At 45.5% G+C, this 21148-nt stretch overlaps 1 protein-coding gene across 1 annotated transcript; it reads left to right on the plus strand.

The window, feature by feature from the left end:
* Positions 1 to 16794: 16794 nt before the first annotated feature.
* Positions 16795 to 19132, plus strand: LOC129341570 (myb/SANT-like DNA-binding domain-containing protein 7). The gene is made up of 4 exons (XM_054996833.1): positions 16795 to 17300; positions 17393 to 17467; positions 18076 to 18159; positions 18645 to 19132. Exons 1-4 carry the CDS (start codon positions 16820 to 16822, stop codon positions 19097 to 19099), a joined length of 1095 nt encoding a protein of 364 aa, XP_054852808.1. The 5' UTR covers positions 16795 to 16819; the 3' UTR covers positions 19100 to 19132.
* The last annotated feature ends 2016 nt before the right edge of the window (positions 19133 to 21148 follow it).

Raw genomic sequence — 21148 nt, forward strand, 5'->3', positions numbered from 1 at the left:
TTCTAACTTTCTGAGTAAGATCATGGGGGTTCCTATGTGTGTTCCATATGCTGCCTTATGCTTAAAGTGCGGTCAGAATCTGTTGGCCACCAAGGCATGGCTTCACACTATCAAATATTGGTTGAAACTCCATTTTAATTCTGATCTCCCCAGTTATATGTACCATTTATTATCTGAATTTGCCAACTCTAGTTGGTCAGCCTGTATTGAAGCTAAAATAAGTTCCTTGAACTTATCTATAGAATCTTTATCCCTGCTATCTGAGTCTGAGGCCTTCTCAAAAATAAAATCCAGTCTTTTGGGATTAGAGTTACAAATTCTCTATAGTTCTGCTAATAGAACTTGTTCTCCCCTAAACTTGGGGATTTTCCCTAATGTAAGTTTCCCAGCAGTATATCTTTACCAACTCCTGGCTCCCAATCTACATAGAACCTTTTCTCTGGCCAGATTTAATGTTCTTCCTTCAGCCATTTTATCTGGTAGATTTCATGGGATTCCTTCTTATAGCAGGTGTTGTCCTTGTTTGATGGACTGCGTTGAAACTGTCTCCCATGTTCTTCTCCAGTGCTCTTTTTATCTGGTGCCATGCCGGGATCTTCTACATCCTATATTACCCCAACTTTCAGAGTTTTCTGATGATGTTAAGGTTCAGTTTTTGCTTGACAACCCAGATGGGGAAATAACTGAAATAGTAGCAAAGTTTCTCTACAGTGCCATGGCTATACGCCCTGACAAGTAATATTCTGTACTGATTTTGCTACACAGTTGCCCTGTTCCTATCTGTAATTCTAATCTCATTCTGTATGGACTCATTTCTGTATTTAATATCTTATATTTTATATATGCCAATAAAGGCTTGCTTGCTTGCTTGGCCTTAAAAACCCTATGGGGTCATCATAAACTGGCTGTGACTTGACAGCACTTTACACACATACATGTGGGATTCAACTTGGGAACTTCTGCATACCAACCAGGTGCTCTACCACTGAGCCATAGCCCCTTCCCAAATTGTAATTTGTTCTTCACTATTACTGTGGTTAGACAGAAATTGCACTTCCCATTTTTGGAGACTGGTTCAGTTATTGCTTTTTGTTGGAAACAGAATAGAATCTAATCTCTTGGCAAGGCAGGCTACATTTTCAAATCGGGGCATGACTATGACTTGAGCTATTCTGTCTTTCCGTAATTGTGATAAGAAAGGCCCAGCTAACAAAATATTATTGAAATGCTAATTAACTGGTTCCGTCGTGAATATTTATAGAAGTGAAACAAATTGAATTACTCCTGAGATTTCTGTGACATCAACTGAGGTCGTTCTTGCAAATGGACATAAGAACAGTTATTACCGATCTATCTTTTTAAAAACAAGAATCTGCCAGTGAGCTTTTTGCATTCATAGAGCTGGCTCTAGAAATGTGGATGTGGAATCCAGTGCATGTGATCTGGGGAGTGCATCCTCAGGATGTACAAATGTGTCATTTATCTGGCTTCCTTATTCATTTAATAAAATGTCGACACCTCCATTTCTTTCCCTGTTAGATTACAATATGGTCAATATTTTGTTTCCTTTTTGAAATTCATATGCTTACAACATTCTATATGTATTCTATAAATCAGCTAATCATATTTTGGACATGTGTATCCCTACAGTAAGAAATCGTACAACACACATTTTTAAAAAATGCCTATTTTCCTGATGGAAAATATTTGAAACAAGTGAACACCAAGTGGAGACATAAAAGCATTGATTGTGTCGTTTCTGCACTGGTGCAATACAGGAATGAAAACATGGTATTTAATATATCATATAACAAACAAAAAGAAATTCAGAAGTATCCCTAGTGCATGTTTTGCTGTTCTGCAAACTGACTCTATAATACTTGACTATTGTAGTGTTATAAAATGATACCACAGGAGATGGATGTGTGGAACAAACAACACTTTTTTCATAATGTTCAGTATGCAACTCTAACACCAACAGATCTCAAAATGGCTGCTCCCCCAACATTCAGTTGTTTGCTGTTGTTCTTCAAAACAGCTTACCTCCATGCATTCAGTCACAAAATATGTGTCTTGCCTTCAACAGACGTGGTGCATTCCCCCTCCCCACAGCTTCTGGATAAAGGCATGAGAACTCAAATGTGGGTCAAACCAGGTCTGATCTGCAAGGTAGTTAACAGCTCTCCCTGGTTTTTGTATTAACGTTAGTTTTTTTAAAAACATACTTCATTTATACTCTGCTTTTCTCCTCAGTGGGGACCTAAAGTGGCTTACATAGTCTCCTCTCCACAATTTTATCTTCACAACAACCCTGTGAAGTAGGCTAAGCTGAGAGAGTGAGACTGGCCCAAGGTCATCCAAATGAGCTTCCATGTCAGAGTGGAGAATTGAACCTGGGCTTCCCACATCCAGATCTGGCACTCTTGAAATATTGTGGGTTATGATTAGAGATGGGCATGAACAGCAATATGAACAAAAAAACTCCATGAACAGCCCAATCTGCAGTTTGTGAACAAGCTGTTCGTGAGGCCCCATTCTAAATGAACAGGTGGTCGTTACAAACCTTGTCCATTGCTGTTCGTTGCTGTTCATCAAGCCAGACAGTCTGGCACCTGCAGTCAATTCCCTTGGCAACTTAGGCAGGGACTGCCTGAACTCTGTCTGAACTCCTGCTGTTGCCCTGGAACCCCCAATCTAAGCCCAATTTAGCTTGATAGGCAGGTCTTCCTTTCAAGTGTGGAGCTCCAAATTTGTTACAACAAGGGAGCAAAGAGCAGGGGGAGGGGGGCTCCCAGCTCTGACTTTGCGAACAGTGGAGAGGGAGAGAGGCAGTTGCTGTTGGCAATTTTGATAGAGAGAGCGCATTGGAGCTTGAATTTTCTTTGTGTGTGGTGGGATAGGGATCTACCCCTTCAAGTTCCAGAGCTGCTGCCAGGCTCTGTGCCAAGCTATTATTTATTACTGGTACCTTTCCTAGGGCCTGCTCAGGGCCGATTCCAGACGGCCCTCTGCAATCCAAAACGTTGCGTGTTGTCACACGTCATCGCGCGGAAAACGCGAAATATCGCGTTTTCTCGCGCGAGTTTTGCGCGAGGTCACGCAAAACTCACGCAAGAAAACGCGATATTTCGCGTTTTCCGCGCGATGACGTGCGACAACGCGCAACGTTTTGGATTGCAAAGGGCCGTCTGGAATCGGCCCAGGTCAGGTTTCTGGGAGTGGTGCAGTAGGGATCTTGACTTAGATGATGGCTGGAGGAGAGTCTGCTGGGCCCCCACAAACAGCCAACCACAAACATGTTTGTGAATAGGGCCATGTTCACGGTTGTTCATGAGTCCCTGTTTGTGGATGGCAACGAACAACGAACATCATGTTCACTTTTGTTCTGTTCATGCCCTTCTCTAGTTATGATGACTTAATGGGCAGCCTCTGGTAACTTCCAGCCATTAAAGAACTCTGTCCCAGTCCCAAACTCAGCTCGCATTCTTAATCCTACCCTACATAAAAACTTGTGCAGAGAGTTGCTGAGGATCTTCCTCCTCCCTCCCTCCATCATATAACAATCAGAGTTCCCCTGATGATGCTCAGAACCAAGGGAGTTCCATGGCTTGGATAAACAGGTAGCTGCGGTGACCAGGGGCACCTTTCATCAGCTCTGGCTGGCGAGCCAGCTGCGGCCTTTCTTGGGCAAAAAAGAACTTCAGAACAACGTTTATTGCATGCAGCCAAAGGTCATCACAACCAAGCAAATGAAACATGTAAGTAAAACATGAACAATAAACAATAAAACTATAATGTTAAAAAGACTTACAAATATATTAAAACACATTAGCACCTTCGTTATATACAGGTGAAGGAGTCAACTCGTGCAACCATTAAGCGCAGCTCGAGCCCTGATTTTCTTAGCTGCCAGGGCAAACTGTGCAACTCTGTAAGAGACAGGTGGATCCAAATTGGAAAGAAGGAGGGTTCGTTCTTCAACCACAGGGGAAAAATCAATGTCTCTTAAGATTTCCCCAAGAAATTTATTTCTAGCCTCTGTAAACAAAAGGCAGAACAAAATATAGTGGGGAAGGTCTTCAGAGACTGAAGCTCCACAAATACAAAAACAGCCATCAATCAGTATTTGTGTATAATGACTATCTAGAATGGTTAAGGGCATGTTTTGAAACCTCAGAGAAGTTAAAGCCATTCTAAGACTGGGAAAGGTGATTTTGGTCAAATAAGAGGCTCTGGCATGGTCCCTCTTAAACAACTTGAACCAGGGAGAAAATTTGGAGCAGAGAGTTGTACTTCTGTCCGAGAAAGATCTTGCTACTGTGGTGTATGCCATGGTAACATCGAGATTAGATTAGTGCAATGCAGTCTACATGAGGCTGCTCTTGAAGACTATCCCAAAGCTGCAATTGGTACAAAATGCAATGTTGCCTAGAGTGGATTGAAGGGACCATATCGTGCCAGCCTTGTTCCGTTTATACTGGCTTCCAATTTGCTTCCAGGCCCAATTCAAGGTGCTGGTATTGACCTTTTAGGCTGTATAATGGCTTGGGTCCACCATACCTTAAAGACCACCTTCTCCCATATGAACTGACTGTCCATTCCAGCCATCTTTGGAGGCCTTGTTTCAGGTGTCCCCGCTGTCTGAGCTTAGATGGGTGCAACCCAAGAAAGGGCTTTCTTGATTGTGGCAATGAAACTTTGGAACTCCCTCACCAGGGAGATTCACCTGCCTCCCTCTGCCATTGTCCTCCAGCAGCAGCAGAAGACTTTTATATTTCATATTGCGAAAACTTATTTCCCCTCCTCCCTGGTTGTGTTTTTGTATGTCTGTATGTCTTTACTGTATTGTCAAATATATATACACTAGCAACAAAGCCCGTTGCATGAAAAAATGCAATGGGCTCTAGCTAACGGTTGGGAGGGATGCGCTGAGCCGGACCTCCCTGCTGCCTTCACAGCAATATTGTAATACTTTTCTATGGCATTATAGTGCAGCATCATTTGGACTACTGTGTCCAATTCTAGTTGATATATCTCAGAAAAGTGGTAGTAGTGCTGGAAAGGGTGCCAAAAATCATCCAAAATTATCAAGAGATTGGAGCACTTTTCCCAAGAGTGAAGGCTAAGGAGATTAGCAGTGCGCTCCTAAACACACCCTTTAAGTCCACTGAAGTCTATGGGCTTAGAAAGGTGTGACTCTCTTTAGGATGGTAGTATAGTTTTGCTAGGCTGAGTAGGCCCATTGCACCAATTGATCAGCTGCTCCATTCATATTCAGGTCCAATTCAAGTTCTTTACAGGTAAGAAGAAGTCCTTCATAGCCTGGGACTCAGACTTCTCCCAATGTATTTGCTGCAGCAGTTTCACTCATCTGAGCAAAGCCTTCTGCAACTGCGAGACCCTTTAGAGCACTGAGCCTTCATGCAGAAATAAAGGCTGCGGTGTGCAGGGGGGCTTACTCCTAAGTGCATTCCCACGTGCACACTCGAGGCCCCGGTGAACTTGGGAATCTAGCTGAGCCCTAAAGAGCAATAGCGGTGACTGCACCACTTCTATCCAGGCACTTTGTGAACACATTTATCTCAGAACAAGAAGGGTGCGTACAGGCAAGAAGGGCACCTGATCTGCAAATGTAAACAGCCTCTGCTTGCTGGCCTGAGTGGACTTTCCTGCATGAGGCAGCGACCCCTTTTGCCCCTGACCAAGTAGGAGAGGCTTGCTGCCGCAAATTCTCTTCTCCACCTGACTTGCTTGGCCTCAGATGCAGGTTGTCAGCCTCCAGGTGGTGATGGAGGTCTGGAATGACAACGGGTCTTCAGGCCACCCAGATCAGTTCCCCTGAAGGAAATGGCCGCTTAGGAGAGGGGACTCTACAGCATTATATCCAGCTGGGGTCCCTTCCCTCCCTCAAAGCGTCCTGAAGCTGACAACCCTACTTCCCAGCCTCCAGGTGGTGGCTGGAGATCTCCTGGAGTTACAACTGATCTCCAGCTGAGAGAGATCCCTTCCACTGGAGGAGAGGGCTGCTTAGGAAAGGGGACTCTGCGGCATTATATCCCATCCCTCCCCAAACTCCACCTTCTCCAGGAATTTTCCAACCTGAACCTGCCAACCCTACTTCCTAACTTCTCCAGCTGACAGAGATCACTTCCACTGGAGGAGAGGGCTGCTATGGCCACCCTCTCCAGGCTCCACCTCCCATCCCCCCTGAATTTCCCCACCTGGAGCTGGCAACCCAAAAGCTTGCCTCCTGCCACCTTTCAAACCCCAGCCAGGCGGGTGTGGTGAGGGAGTGCAGCCTCACAGACCACCCGGCTGGGCTCTCCTTCACCACAACTTGGTTGTCTGGCCCCCTGGTATAGGAGGAGCCCCAGTGCTGAGAGGGTTAAAGGTGGAGCAGCCCCTGCCCACCTGGCGGTGTCCTTTGACAGGCCGGGCTCCGTGTGCTCCAAGGGGCTTTGTGGGGGGGGGGAGCCAGAGTCACTGCCACGAGAACCCCGGCGGCTGGGCGCACGTGCTGAGTGGGGCATGCAGTGCCTGGCTGCCTTCAGCAGCCAGGAGGCAGTGGAGTGAGCTGGGCGCCTGCTTGCCTGCCTATCTGCCTGGCTGGCTGTTGGGACACAGTGGCGCGGCTTCTCCCGTGCCCACCTTCAGGCCGCCTCACAGAGCTTCTTGTGAGCTCATGCGCCCGGCAGCTATCCATTTCAGCTCTGTGTGCGCTGGTTCGGCCGCGGAAGGTGGTTAGTGCTGCCGGGAGCAACTCCCCTTTATCCCCGCTAGGGGCGCACTAACATGCCTGTGCTCTGGGAAAAGAGGGGAGTCGTCAGAAACCTGCTTACTGAATTATGTAGTAAGATTTTAAATGTTTTTAATGGTTTTAATGCCTCGATGTTCACTGCCTTTGCTGGAAAAGTGGCATAATGTTTTAAATAAATAAATAATACCTGGCTTGAGTAAACTTCCTTTTATCATAAGATTCATGAGGGTGCTCACCAAGTATGCATATCTTTACAAGAGCAAACCACACCATTAGTACTTCCTCTAGTTACAATCTAAACCGTTATTCTGCAGTCTTCTTTAGTTAAAAAAAAACCTGCAGAAACCTGTGAAGCCAACGAGAAAAGGCCCTCTTCCAAACCAACCTGAAGAGAGTCTCCAACATTCCTAAAAACAAAACAGACATCCAGTGGCACTTTAAAGACGGTCATGATTTATTCCAGCATAACCTTTCATTAATCACAGATTGTCAGAACCAATGATGTGAATTCTGATTCATGAAATGTGATGCTAGAATAAATTTGGTTACTTTTTTGAAGTGCCACTGGGTGCCCTATTTCATATTGCTGCTACTCATGGCTCCCAATCCGGAATGATTTTCTAAAAATTCTGTGACTGAGAGGTATTACCAGTGGAACAGGCTTCCTCAGGATGTGGTGGGCTCTCCTTCTTTGGAGGTTTTTAAGCAGAGGCTAGATGGCCATCTGACAGCAATGCTGATTCTGGGAAAATCATGAGAGGGAGAGCAGGAAGGGTTACATCAGGACTTAGTTCTTGTGGCCCTTTCTTACATGCCCAGGATAATGCCAATCACCACTTGGGGTTAGGTAGTAATTTTCCCCAGGCCACTTCAGCTAGGGATCCTGACAGTGTTTTGCCATCTTCTGCACATGGAGCAAGGGTCACTGGGTGTGTGTGGGAGGAAGTGGTTGTTGTGAATTTCCTGCATTGTGCAGGGGTTGGACTAGATGTCCCTGGAGGTTCCTTCCAACCCAATGATTCTATGATTCTACCCCATCCTACTACATACAAGGTTAACCGTGTTCCAGACAACTCAATTTGTACCCTGGTACACCACCAGAGGGTTTTGCCATGAAGGTAAGCCCAGAAGAAGCTGCTCATCCCTCATCCCTGGATGCTGTGGCAGGAAGCCCAGGCCTGGATCAGGTGTAGAGCAGGCAGCAATGCATGCCCCCCTGGCATCATCCAGCTGGGATCAGGAGCGGAGCAGGTGGCAATGCTCACCCCCACGTTCACACAGCTGGGATCAGGAGCGGAGCAGGTGGCAATGCCCACCCCCCTTCAATCAATTGGGATCAGGAGCAGAGCAGGTGGAAATGCCCACCCCTGCCTTCAACCAGCTGGGATAAGGCACAGAGCAGGTTGCAATGTCCACCCTTGCCTTCATGCTGCTTGGATCAGGAACAGAGCAGGTAGCAATATCCGTCACCCCGCCATCACCTGGTCAGGATCAGAAGCAGAGCAGGTGGCAATACTTGTCTCCCATTCACATGGCTGGAATCAGGAGCAGAGCAGGTGGCAATGCCTTCCATATGCCATCACCCAGCTGGGATCAGGTGTGGAGAAGGTGGCAATGTCCTCCCCCCCCTTCACACAGCCTGGGTCATGAGTGGAGCAGGTGGCAATGCCCGCTCCCCCTTCAACCCTCTAGAATCATGTGTGTAGTAGGCAGCAATGCCCGCCCCCTCTTCACCCCATCGGGATCAGACATGGAGCAGACAGTAATGCCCACCCCCCTTCACTCGGACAGAATCAGGCACAGATCAGGAGACAGTCCCCACCCCCCTTCACCCAGCCAGGATCAGGTGTGGAGCAGGTGGTGACGCCCGCCCCCCTTCACCCTGCTGGAATCAAGTGTGGAGCAGGTGGCAGTGCCTACTCCCCCTCACCCGGCTGGAATCAGGCATGGAGCAGGAGGCAATGCCCACTCTCCTTCACCCAGCTGGGATCAGTAGTGGAGCAAGTGGCAATGTCTCCCCCCCTTCACCCTGCCGGAATCAGTCACAGAGGAGGAGGCAATGCCTGCCTGCCCGTCCTCCCCTTTCTAGAGCCCATTCCCCCTCACCCCCACAACCAGCTTTGTTACTAGTTGCCAATATTACAGCAGGCCCATAGCTGCAACTGGGAGGCAGAGCTCCCTATATAGCTCTTCCCATGCAGCCTCTCATGAACTAGGTTCCATGAGGCACATTGCCAAGACTGGTGGGTGGGGGTAGAAACACTCCTCTGTGCCATTATAGGTGTGTATCACCAAACATACTCCTCACCCATCTCCCATCTCTGTCTTTGAACCATAGCCTCCAAGTTCTCTTCGGGAGACTGTCTGATATGGAATGAAGTTGTTTTGGGCCAGCACACAGAAAAGAATAAGTCCATGTAAATCACCTCTTTTGCAATACTACAGCAGGATTGGGTGCAGTGGCACCTTTGAGACCAACAAGATTTTCAAGATATACGCTTTCGAGAGTGAGAGCTCCTTTCTTCAGAAAGCTCAGACCCTGGAAATCTCATTGGTCTCTAAGGTTCCATTGGACTCCTGTTCTACTGAAGACCAACAAAGCTGTCTTCCTGAAACTTTAGCGATATTAGATATTCTTTTAATTGAATTGTTAAGAAATATGCGTAGTGGCAGATTTATACGGAAGTATTTTGATGCACTTAGAGCCTACTAGTGTATACGGAGCTCTTGGCAGCCCTGTGCAAAAAGACATCGAAAGATGAATTCTTGTGTGAGGAATGAGCCTGAACAATTAATGACTTTGAAACTATATCAGCACACTGCATCTGAGGCTTGTTTTGGTCTTCCGACATTTTTTTTCTCCCTTTCTTAACAGAGAGCAAAACGTTTCTGCAGGCGTCGCACGCACAGTTTGCCAGAGCCCATCTATATGATAAGCTAAAAAGAACTCCTACTGCAAGCAACACAACAGTATGTTAACTTTCTTCTGCAATTAAAATCAAAGGCGTTGTTTTTTTTCTAAGTGCATTGTGTAGAAGGAAATCCAATGTCGGAGTTAGTCATCTGTCTTTTTCACTGTTGATTAATGCCTTTATTGTGCAAGGAACAGCAACAAGGATTTGGACCAGGGACGCTGCCGTTCCATTCCGCTAACAGTGGCATTTCTCCCACCACAAGGCACCTTCTCCGATGATGCAAGAAGTGGAATGAATATGCAACATCCAACCCCATGCGTTGCCCCATAACTGGAGCGCTGGACCGTGGGCGGGAAGTTCCTTCTTTTTGGACGAAGTGTTCTAGGGCCAAGCTAGAAGTGGTGAATTACACTTGAATGGCAAGTGCACAGACTCACGTGTATTTCTCCCTGTTCACTTGCCCTCCACTCAATCCACTTGCCATTCAAGTGGCATTCGTCACTTGTAGCTTGGCCCTACGTGATCGAGCTACAAGTGACGAATGACACTTGAACAGCAAGTGGATCGAGTGGAGGACAAGTGGAGGGCAAGTGAACAGGGAGGAATACACTTGCCATTCAAGTGTCATTCGTCACTTGTAGCTGGGCCCTCAGCTTCTAGTGTCCTAGTGCTAGAAATCAGGGTTGGTGTTTATCATCCAAAAGGTGTCGTGGAGCTATTTCTCTAACTTTTGTTATTTAATGTGGTGTTTGTGGCTAGATATACAATCCAGCAGTTGCTGTAACGAAGCTTGCTGAACTAGGGCTCAAGGAGCTATCTTGCCCATCTGATTCTATGCTTCTGGATTTTATAGGTGTATGATTCCCTGCGATACTAAAATATCGCCTCTTTAAAAATGAGTATGTGCAATCTATCCGTGTTGTTTTGGTGAATTACAAGACATTTGCAGGCTTCTCTGGCATTTTCGTGCTCTTTTTGTGCATTTTAATGGTGAAGTGAAATGGAAATTGATGGAAAGGGACCTTCCTAGAGTTTTGGTGGAGGCCGCATTGGCATGTGCTACTTAATGTGCTTTCCAGCCCTTCTCCGGTTGTTGATGTGGACGTGTGAAAAGCAGACAGTTTAGATGCAGCTATCTGGTCTCTGAGGTGACACCCAAAAGGCAATCACGAACGTACTTGTACCAGATATCTGACTTTGGAATTAATTGAGGACCACAAAGCATGATTGATTGACGAGCATCACCTCTCAGCCTTCCTTACACTGTGCAGATTGAGGTCCATGGACTGAGTCAAGCCTCGTTGCAAGGCCAGAGGCTGTTCATCCCATCATTTTGCTGTGATTCCCAGCAAAAGGATCATTTTGTAGACAGTGTGTTTGATATCTCGTTGGTGCTTTTTATGTTGTTTCCTCTGAGCTTGAAAGCTGAACAGCAGTCCTTCCTGCTAAAATGTTTGAACTGTCACACTATCACTTCCAGGGTGTGGCCACCTCGAAGTTTGGATAGGAACATATCTGGAAGTGCCACTTGTATGAGCCACTGTCTCCATGCGGATAGTGTACGTGTGGCCAACATTTATTTCTAGTAGCTGCTATCAGAAACAGAAGAGCAAGACAGATCAACACAGCTACCTACCTGAAACTGTTAGAAATAGGGTTGCCAACCTGCCAGGTGGAGTCTGGAGTCTTCCAAGAATTACAACTGATCTCAAGACTACAGGGGTGAGTTCCCCTGGAGAAAATGAATACACTGGAGAGTTAAGCTGATGACTTCATGTCCTACTGAGGTCCTTCCCCTCCCCAAACCCTTGTTCCATCCCTAAATCTCCAGGAATTCTCCAACCTGGAGTTGCAACTATAGTCAGAAAAGTGTCACTGCTATTGCCAGAGCCTTCGAGAATGGAGAAACCAGGGCCAATTCCACATGGCTTACCTGAAGCCGGGACGTTGCAGAACATTGTGGGACATGCCAGAAAAAACATGGAAGGTTGCGTTTTATCATGCATGTTTTGCGCAACATCGCACAAAACTCTCGCGAGAAAACGAGATCTTCTGCATTTTTTCCGGCATGTTCCATAACATCCCAGCTTCAGGTAAGCCGTGTGGAATCGGCCCAGGAGTTACAAAAGTTACAGGTTGTCAGTTGCCCTGGAGGTTCAAGAAGTCCAACAGTCTGCCTGCTTCATCTTGTTCTCAAGCAAGAGTCAGCAAACAGCTAGTAAGATACCTTTTGGTCCTAGCTTCATGCTTAAAGCTTGGCAACGTTAGATAAGCCAACCATAGAATTGGAATATGGTAGAGGATATTTATTGAAATCTGCTAGAGGCACTAGTTAATAAGATTGGTAGCATTTCAGACGGAAGGTTGTTTATAAATTTTAAATATTTTTTTAAAAGATCTTTGAGAGCCAGCCCGGCATTTGTTCTGACAGCATGGATTTGCTGTAGACCTGTCAAACTTGTCAGATGGAGGGCCCTCCAACTCCCGCAAGCACATGCCAAACACACAAAACAACGGCACGCCCCTGCAACAGGAAGACAGCATCCCGATAAAAGTGTAGCAGCAAAGATTTAGAGGTGTGCAAGAATTTCTTGGCACAGTTCCAGCCTCCACACATTTTTTGACAGATAGAGAAATAACACATAAAATCACCAAAGAAAAATAATTTGTTTACAGAGATGTTTCTTAGATCAACTTGGCTAGATGTTAAGAACTGGGATTATTGCATATATATAAATTGCAAAGCAATTTTAAGTTCATTAGCACTAACTAGACAATTAGCCCTGTACTCTCCTTTTTCATGAGTATTTTTTTTCCTAAGGAGTATGGATGAATTTCTCCTTACACACAGAGAGACTGAGTCTGCTTATTCTTCTAGCTTCAGGTGGGTAAGTGTGTTGGTCTGTTATAGAAGAGCAAGATTCGGGTTCAGTAACACCTTAGAGTCCAAATGGAAATCTAGTTGGTCTCTAAGGTGCTAATGGACCTAAATCTTGCTTATCTTTAAGATGCCCTGTAAAGTAATGCTCTGGTTTAAGTGGCTTTCAATAAAGGAAGAGTGATCTTCCAAAATACAGTGGTAAAATGAAAGGTAGCAGAAATAAGAGGATTTATATCACACCGTGTATTTACTTAACAGAAAGACAACCCTGAATATAGGATGTTTCCTCTTTTTTTAAAAAAAGATTATTTTTAATTACTGAATGTAACTACAAATGTAAGACCTTCCCCCCTTTTTCTTGATGGCCCATTTTGGGGGTGGGGACCTGGGGTGGAAATACACATTACCTAGGGATGCTCAGGTGTCCCCCCTCCAGCTTTCCGTGCTCCTGCTCGCACTGTCACCTTTCAATTTGCTCCAAATGAATACATTCATGTGTTCAATATCAGTTCCTCCTCAACTGCTAAAAGTATCTTGAAATGCAGATAATGGCTGTTTCCACATGCTGTTAAAGCGACGGGCTACTTACTGAATGCTGCCGTTTTTTTTCACAGATTCCAGATGCCTCCAATTTCAAAGCGGAAGCAGGCAGTTTGCCTTCCATGTGTTCAGCATCCTTTACCCGGCACAGGAAAGAGTGGGAAATCCTGTTCTCACAAAAGACGCTGAACAAACAAAAGGAAATTGTTAGGAAAGGAAACCAATGCATGTTGGGAATGGTGCTTGATAAATGAGCAGTAATAAGAATTTGCTTGATGAAGCAATGCGAAACAGGATGAATTGAAAGCTGGCTCACCCGTTGCCAACTTCCCAGGAGCATCTCTCCCCGCTGCTATCACCTCGGAGATTCTTTCCGCTGTTGATTCTGCATAACGGATTTCTGCCTGTGGAAAGATCAAATGTGAATACAAGTGACTGCTTTCTTAAGGGAAATTGTTGAACGGACACTGAAATTGATTATTCATTGAGAAGCATTGGTTCTGAATATATGAAATCTTAGTGGCATTGACCAATTTATGAGTATTTAGGGGTATTTGTAAGCAATAGTAACAGGATTAAGAACTTTGTTTGGACACTTTGCACTTGCACTTTTTAGAAATATTAAAAAAAATTCAAAATATTGGAAATATCTCTAAGGGTTACAAAGAATTTTTTCTTTACTTGGGTCTCTCAGGACATATGTCCTTTTTGTTAAGTCACAGGAACCTACAGTACTTGTTCTTGCAGTGAAAATAGAGCTGAATTACCACTTTGCCCTCCGGAATCACTTCCAGTCACATAAAGGGAGCTCCTGTGAAAGTGGCATTCACATGCGCCAAGCAAAAACCGCTTGTATGTGAATTGAAGACTACACATACAATCCTGCACTTGAGCATCCCTAGGAACTTATTAACGTGTATTTCCACCCGTAGTCTTTTTGCATGAACAGGGTATTGTTATGGTTAGAGCCTGGTTACCACCACTTTTGTTGTATTTTGTGACTTCACAGCTTGGGCTGTCATTGATTATATTTGTGACGCAGTCCAGATATGATGGGGGAAGAAGGAGGGAGAGCTGAGGGGGAGACATCAGAGGAAAAAGGCTCTCTGGACTAAACACTGTGCTATCACCCCCCTATTCTGAACTTCCCTTTCCTTCTGTTTAAACCCAAGCCACCACACTATTAATAAAAGGGCAGGCGGACACAAACTTTTATTAACTGGATGGTTTAGTGTAGCTTTGTGTTCCCTAAAAGGGTTTTATTTGTGACAGTAATTATGTGGTATTTGAGAGTGAGATGATTAGAAACCCCTTTCCCACAGCTATTTTTGACTTGACTGATAGCACAGAATAAATACCAAAGACTTAGTTACATAAAATAAGTTGTGGAAACAGTTAAAGGGTTTTTTTTTGTTTTCTTTTGTGAAATAAATATTAAGAACAAAAGTACAAATGGCTTGCAACAACACTCCCCAGAGATCATGCTTTTTCATCACTGGGAACTAACTTGTTGAACTTGAGTCTAAGAGCGGGACCACAAGTGACACCTGACACAGGTTGGACACTTGCCAGCTTCCCTCAAGTTTTGATGGGAAATGTAGGCAGCTTGGTGGAATGTTGGACAAGTGACAGTTGAAAAGTCCATTGGACAGCAGTCAGAGAGTCAAGCTGCAAGACCAGGATGCCTACATTTCCCATCAAAACTTGAGGGAAGCTGACTAGTGTCCAACCTGTGTCAGGCGTCACTTATGGTCCCGCTCTAAATTGATAACATGGGGCCGAGCTACAAGTGACGAATGACACTTGAACAGCAAGTGGATTGAGTGGAGCGCAAGTGAACAGGGAGAAATACACTTGCCGTTCAAGTGTCATTCGTCACTTGTAGCTTGGCCCACAGAGGCTGGGTGTGGGTGAGGGTGTATTATTGCCTTTTCCTTAGGGCTCCTTCACATTCAAAGTTCAGTTGCAACCTCTTTAACACAGATGACAGACTTCTGCTCATGTCCTAGGCTACTCTTTTAAACTTTCAGAGAACCTGACTTCAGAACAGGTAACAGAAAATTTAGATTGGAGCAGGCCCTTCACAGGGGGTTTAATTCCTTACAAAAAGTTTCTACCTACATGACCCCCAAATCCTAACTACAAAGCCCAAAATAAAAAGCCTGACTACAGCTAATGCACTTATCCAGAGCTACAATCTCCCTGTCCGAAGGGAAAATGTATCTCTTCTCCCTGTTTAAGCTGAGGTGGCTCACTTGCCTCCTATCCAGTGAAGTTCCAGGGGCTCTGATTGGATAGCCAATCTCTGGGGCTGACTCAAGGACAAAATCCCAAGGATTGATTCAGAGCCCTGGAGAATAGGACAAACTTTGAGGTTCATTGCCACAGTCCTAATTTAGGCTGCGTCCACACAGCATTAAATATTATACTTTCATTGCCATTTGCAACTGGATTTCCCTCTATGAACCCACACCATCTGGTACTGAAAGACAGCTATGATGCTGTGGCAGGACAACATTCAACAATGCAGCCTTAAGGTAGAGAAAGAGAAAAGCAATTTCTCATTCTTTCTGTGATATGAGATGAATTCCTGAAAAAGTAACAGGTTACTCTAATTGATACTTGCATGGAGGAGAAGGCTGACGGAATATGAAACTCGAAAACTGAAACTTTCTGGCTACTTCATTGCTGAAGAGGAGAAACCCCCTTTGAAGGCCTGTCTATTTTCATTATGTTTATTGAGGCTGCTGCCATAGGCCAAAAATCGGCACAAGTTATATTAAGATTTTTTCATACCATTTTTTCATTATAATGCCAGCGGCTCTTAAATTATATCAGGCCAAATTTGTATCTCATTTTCTATATGGGATGATATTAGGGTCGATTCCACACTACCTTGTTTTAGCGCTAGTTTTTCGCTGCCGCCGCGCTACTCATTCCTCTGTTCACACGTTTTTTAAAAAAAATCGTTATGGTGTCGCTACGGCGTCGCAGCAGACCACCGCGATTTCATCGCGCTATGAGCTCATTAAATCTCCCACCCCCCAAAGCATCACCCAATCAGTACGCACCCCTCATCTCCGCGGCCCCGCCCACGCACTCAAAGGGGGAAAAAAAGAAGGGCAATTCATCGGTATGCCGACACCTTGACTCAGTCAACCTCCATGCACCTACCCGGAATTAGAACGGATCGCTTAGGGACATTTTTCGGTGCAAGCTGTCATGTCAGCTTTCGGCTTGACTGCCCCGTCATGTTGCAAGAGTGGATCCCCAGATGAAAGCCGGGGAGAATGATGCATGGGATGGACAAGGATGTTGACTGCCCCTCACGGAACCAGTTTCATGTAGTGTGGAAACAGGTGTCCGCTGTGGGTGACGCCTCCCCCATCACAGGCGATCATCCACCTTAATCAGAAGATATATTTCTTGGTCATTGCATTCTGGAATCTGACGTTCCCAATGTCATTATCAATATGCCAACAAGCCGTTCTAGCGAACACATAAAAAGGCTCTAAAGGAAGATATAAAAACATCTTTCTAGCGCATGCCCCGACCACTTTCAGATCCGTTAATTCCCGCGTAAATTTCACCATCATCTCCCGTGATCCAATGCACGATGCAGGAACTCAGACTTTGAGCCTGGAGCGCGCATGCTCTGCTATCAGAGAATTACAATCAAGCGGGAAAACGCCAAGAATCAGAAGCTTCTGGTGATCAACAGTTCAAATGACTGAGCTCCGGCCACAGGTTTCAAGAGGGGTGGCATGGAGGGAGAGGGAAATCCTGGACCTTCTCTCGTTCTGGGGAGAGGAGAAAATACAGGATGCACTGAAGAAAAGTCATAGAAATATAGACTACTTTGAGCGCATCGCCGTTCAGATGGCCTCCCGGGGACATAAGAGGTCGGCGACAGAATGCAGATCCAAGACGAAAACAATGAGGCTAGAATATAAGAAGGTGGTGGCACATAACGGTATCTCAGGAAATGCTCCCATAACCTGCCCATATTACAGGGAGCTGAACAGCATTCTGCGGGGGGATGCAAGCGTCAAACCGAGGCGTGTTGCAAGGAGCCTCTGTGTCGAGTCTGTGGCACAGCATGTTCTCCCCACGGTGCCCTGCTATGACGGGTCAGAGGAGCTTTTCTCGCACGATCTGATAACCATTGATCGTGAGCAGGTTAGAAGTTCCACCCCCTCCCCCAGAGGTGAGTAAGGCTGAAAAAAGCATTTTTATTGGGGGGGAAACAGCAGGATCTCACTACTGAGGATATTTGTCCCTTGTTTCAACTTTCCTCAGATGGCGGTGTGGGGTTGGCACAGGCGGCACCAGAGAATGACCTAGATGTCACAGTGGATGGCCTTGCTGACTGTGGTGAGTACCAAAATTTGGAACCTGTCACCAACTCAGATGCAGGAAGAAGTCTTTGATGAAACTGGACAAGGGGTTCCAATATAACTTTCTTTATAATTCCAGAGGAGTCAGCCGTGTTACTCCGTAGTTGCAAAATCAAAAAGAGTCCAGCAGCACCTTTAAGACAAACCAACTTTACTGTAGCATGAGCTTTCGAAAATCACAGTGCTCTTCGTCAGATGCATGTTTCTGCAACATGCCTCTGACGAGGAGAACTGGATTCTCGAGAGCTTATGCCACTTTAATTTTGTTTTGTCTTAAAGGTGCTGCTGGACTCTTTGATTTTCCTTATAATTATCACCACCCCATGGCCACCCAAGACCCATGTGTTCAGTTGGGTGGTTTGATTAAACGGAACACTGGATCTCCCAGCAAGCCAAACACTTTCTAATCAGTGTGCCCAGACAGTTGTCTTATTTGAAGCAATATTCACATGTTGCTAATTGTCGGCCCTGGAAAACATCAATGGTTAAATGTTGCAGACCATTAAGATCCATGAGCAACATAGGTTTACACATGTCTCTCTAACATCGCTCATGTTCAATCATGTTGCTATGCACTCTCTTCAGAGGCGGAGGAACCGTGTCCTGATGCTCAGGAGGAACCACAGAGTGACGGCGACTCAAGCTCATTGCAGCAAGGTGGCGGAAAGGGTGAGTTCGGACACATGGAAGCTTGTGACATCTCAGTGACGAAAGTCACATTCATAAATCTGTTGTTTTATTAATCCTCATTTTACAGAAGGATAGAATGATGCTCGGTATTGTCTTTTTCAAATTTTTATAACGGAATAAGTGATTTTCTGAAAACAGGCAACAAAGGAGAATTTCATATTCACATGGTGCTTACTCTGCTCGTTATCGGAAAACAGAGCACGCGTGTGGTGGGTTATGAGTGTTTTGTTCAGGGAATGAGTGTCATGACTGAAGTGCAACATTCTCCCACTGTGGGTTTTTCTTCCTGTGCTGAGATTTTAACATATGAGATTATTTTGCCACTGTTTGCTTCTAGAATCAATTTGTGCTCGATGGTTCTTGTTTCCCTACCACTTTGCCGAACAACAGTGGTCCAGACCCTTGGTCCATGGTGATGCGCTGTTCTGAGCTGACAATGACTGTTTTCTTTGTGTCTCCTTCAGATTCCACATCAACATCCATGGCTGAGGCTTCCCCAGGGTCACGCCTTGAACGTATAAAGAGCAGAAGACGGAGAAATGCGGGATTGTTTGCAGTCGCTGATAAGATGATCAGTCAGTCAGGGGAGGAGCATAAGGCCCAAATTGCTGAATGGCGCATTGACAGGGAGGAAAGCGTAAGGTGGCATGATGAGGGAAAAAAAATTCAAAATGATTTTATTGAGGCAACACGTCAGGAGAGCATATACTTTAGGCGGGCGTGGGATGATAACCTTCAGGTCATGCAGTCTGCTGTCCTGACACTGCAAACTCTTGGTGAAATTCTGGTCAATCAACAGAGGGCGAAATCTCCAAAGGCAAAGGCCTTGCAGGATACTGCCACAGAGAACATTGCACCGCGTTTGGGTGTAGCCAAACGTGCCTGTGTTGGCCGTGCCAGAGCTAGACTGACTCTCTAGTGTTTCATTGACATGTCAGAACAGCACGCTATCTTTGGCCTTCTGTCATATGTGTTGCATGCTCCAATCATTTGGTGGCTGATCGTTTTGTGTTTGTGGTGGGAAACAAATTTATCTTATTACTGAAAAGTTAACTGGAAATTAAAATTAAAAATGCATCACAGCACCTTGTCTTGACCAACAATGAACACAATAAACTTTACTGTTAAACCACATAAACCTGTTTTTTTTATTAAATGAGAGAAACTTTATATTTCAGGAAGAGGGTCTGGAAGCCTGGCAGGCACTCGTGTCTCCTCTACTTCTCGGAGGCGCCTCTCCACATTGTCCAAACGCCTGCCAAAACGCATCATGCGTCCCTCGTTGGTGGACATTCTTCTCTGGATGCTGTTCACTGAACAGTAAAAAAAGGAACCTCATGACTATGAGGATTTTTATTTCTTACAGGTGGGAGGGCGGGAATCCAAACTAATCCACTTACGTGTGGCAGAGAGGCGCCGGTCCATACTGTCCAGATTCCTAAGGACATCATCAATAGTGTGCGTTGACACTGGCTGCTCTGCGGTTTGCTGTGTGTCACTAGAGGGGCCGGGTTGCGGTGAGGGTCGTGTCTCGTGCACATCCTCAGTCTCCCCTGTGAGGGCCACAGGAAAAGAAATGTCACATTGAGGTCACGCAAAACTCGATTTTACCAAATAGCATCGTGATTCTTCAATGCACTGTTATCAAGTTCAAAGAACATGCCCAGTACCAACAGCAAAAGTGCCAATTCAAGGTTTCATGACGATATTGGTTGTTGATCACTGAGTGGAAGAAATAAATATTCTTTCGAGTGATGCAAAAGACGACACCCCATTTGGTTAACTTGTGCAGAGTTATGGGGGGGTGTAGCTTGGCAAATTGAACATGATCTTTGTGCATACATAGAGGTGGGTCCATAATTGAGAGATAATCACTTTTCATGCTCTCAATCACAGCAACTCTGATAAAGACTGGGTTTCAAATGCTTCAAGGGAGGAATATATATTGCATGTCTTCAGAATGCTGAGAAATAGTGTCAAGATAACAATTATATCAATTGATACATGGGTGCTGTTATGCCAACAAACCAAACAAACTATGCATGCAAATTTTTAAGAATTAGTTGTGGGTTTTCCAAACAATGACAGATGCATGAAATCTGATTGATTATGTCTGCTCACCTGCATGGGCGTCCTCTGGCTCCACAGCAGCGCTCCCTGGAGAGGCCTCCTCCTCAGTTGGGTGCTCTGTCGCCTCCTCTGTCTCCTCCTGCGACTCAGCCTCCACCTGAGGCTCGTCTTGGCGGCGAAGAAGAGCTGTAAACCAGGCAAAACAGAACAGTGAATCACCACCACCGCATTTTTGGAGAAGGGCAGAACATTACATCCTGTCGTTTGAGGGGCATCAAGATTGTTCCCAATAAAGGTCCCCCATCGCATGATGCTGACTAATTCCCTGGGCATTTTGAGCACACGGTTTATTTTTGGCTAGGATCATGCCAATCATTTGCTGTCTGCCCCTCTTTCTCCAAATTTGCACCTTGACGGTAAGCACAAAAATGTCTAAAGCATAGCACTGGTTGGATAAGCATGTATGAAGGGAATTTGGAGGGTTCTATTTGCTGAGGGTGGCATTCAAAAGTCGTGTCATAATATGGGTGCTATTCAGTCTTATGAATCGAGAGTCTATCAAAACCAGAGATGTGCTAACATTAACACAGCAGGTGCAATAGTACTGGTTGTTCAAAGGAGTTTTGAATAAACTCGGGATTGGATTGAACCCGCCACCCTCGTAAAAATTGTCTCCACAGCACTCACCAGCATGATGGCATTTGCTCCAGCTGGGTTTTCCTGCCGCTTCCCAAAGCCTCATCATCTGCGCGAAGTGGGGTGGCCTCGCTCTCTGCCTGGGGATACCTTGCCATGCCTCCAAGGAGTCAAAGAAGGCTGCCTTTACTCTTTTGAATTTCGAGCGGCATTGCTCCGTGGATCGCTGAAACCCCATCTCTCGCATACGGGAAGATACGCG

Source organism: Eublepharis macularius, chromosome 13 (genome assembly GCF_028583425.1).
Source record: "Eublepharis macularius isolate TG4126 chromosome 13, MPM_Emac_v1.0, whole genome shotgun sequence".
Lineage (NCBI taxonomy): Eukaryota > Metazoa > Chordata > Lepidosauria > Squamata > Eublepharidae > Eublepharis > Eublepharis macularius.

What these genes read in the sequence shown, in the direction of transcription:
- LOC129341570 (XM_054996833.1), top strand. Translation starts at nt 16,820, where the DNA reads ATGACTGAGCTCCGGCCACAGGTTTCAAGAGGGGTGGCATGGAGGGAG. An exon ending in GGATGGCCTTGCTGACTGTG is followed by an intron (nt 17,468 to 18,075) that starts GTGAGTACCAAA and finishes CACTCTCTTCAG; the next exon opens with AGGCGGAGGAACCGTGTCCT. An exon ending in GCAGCAAGGTGGCGGAAAGG is followed by an intron (nt 18,160 to 18,644) that starts GTGAGTTCGGAC and finishes TGTCTCCTTCAG; the next exon opens with ATTCCACATCAACATCCATG.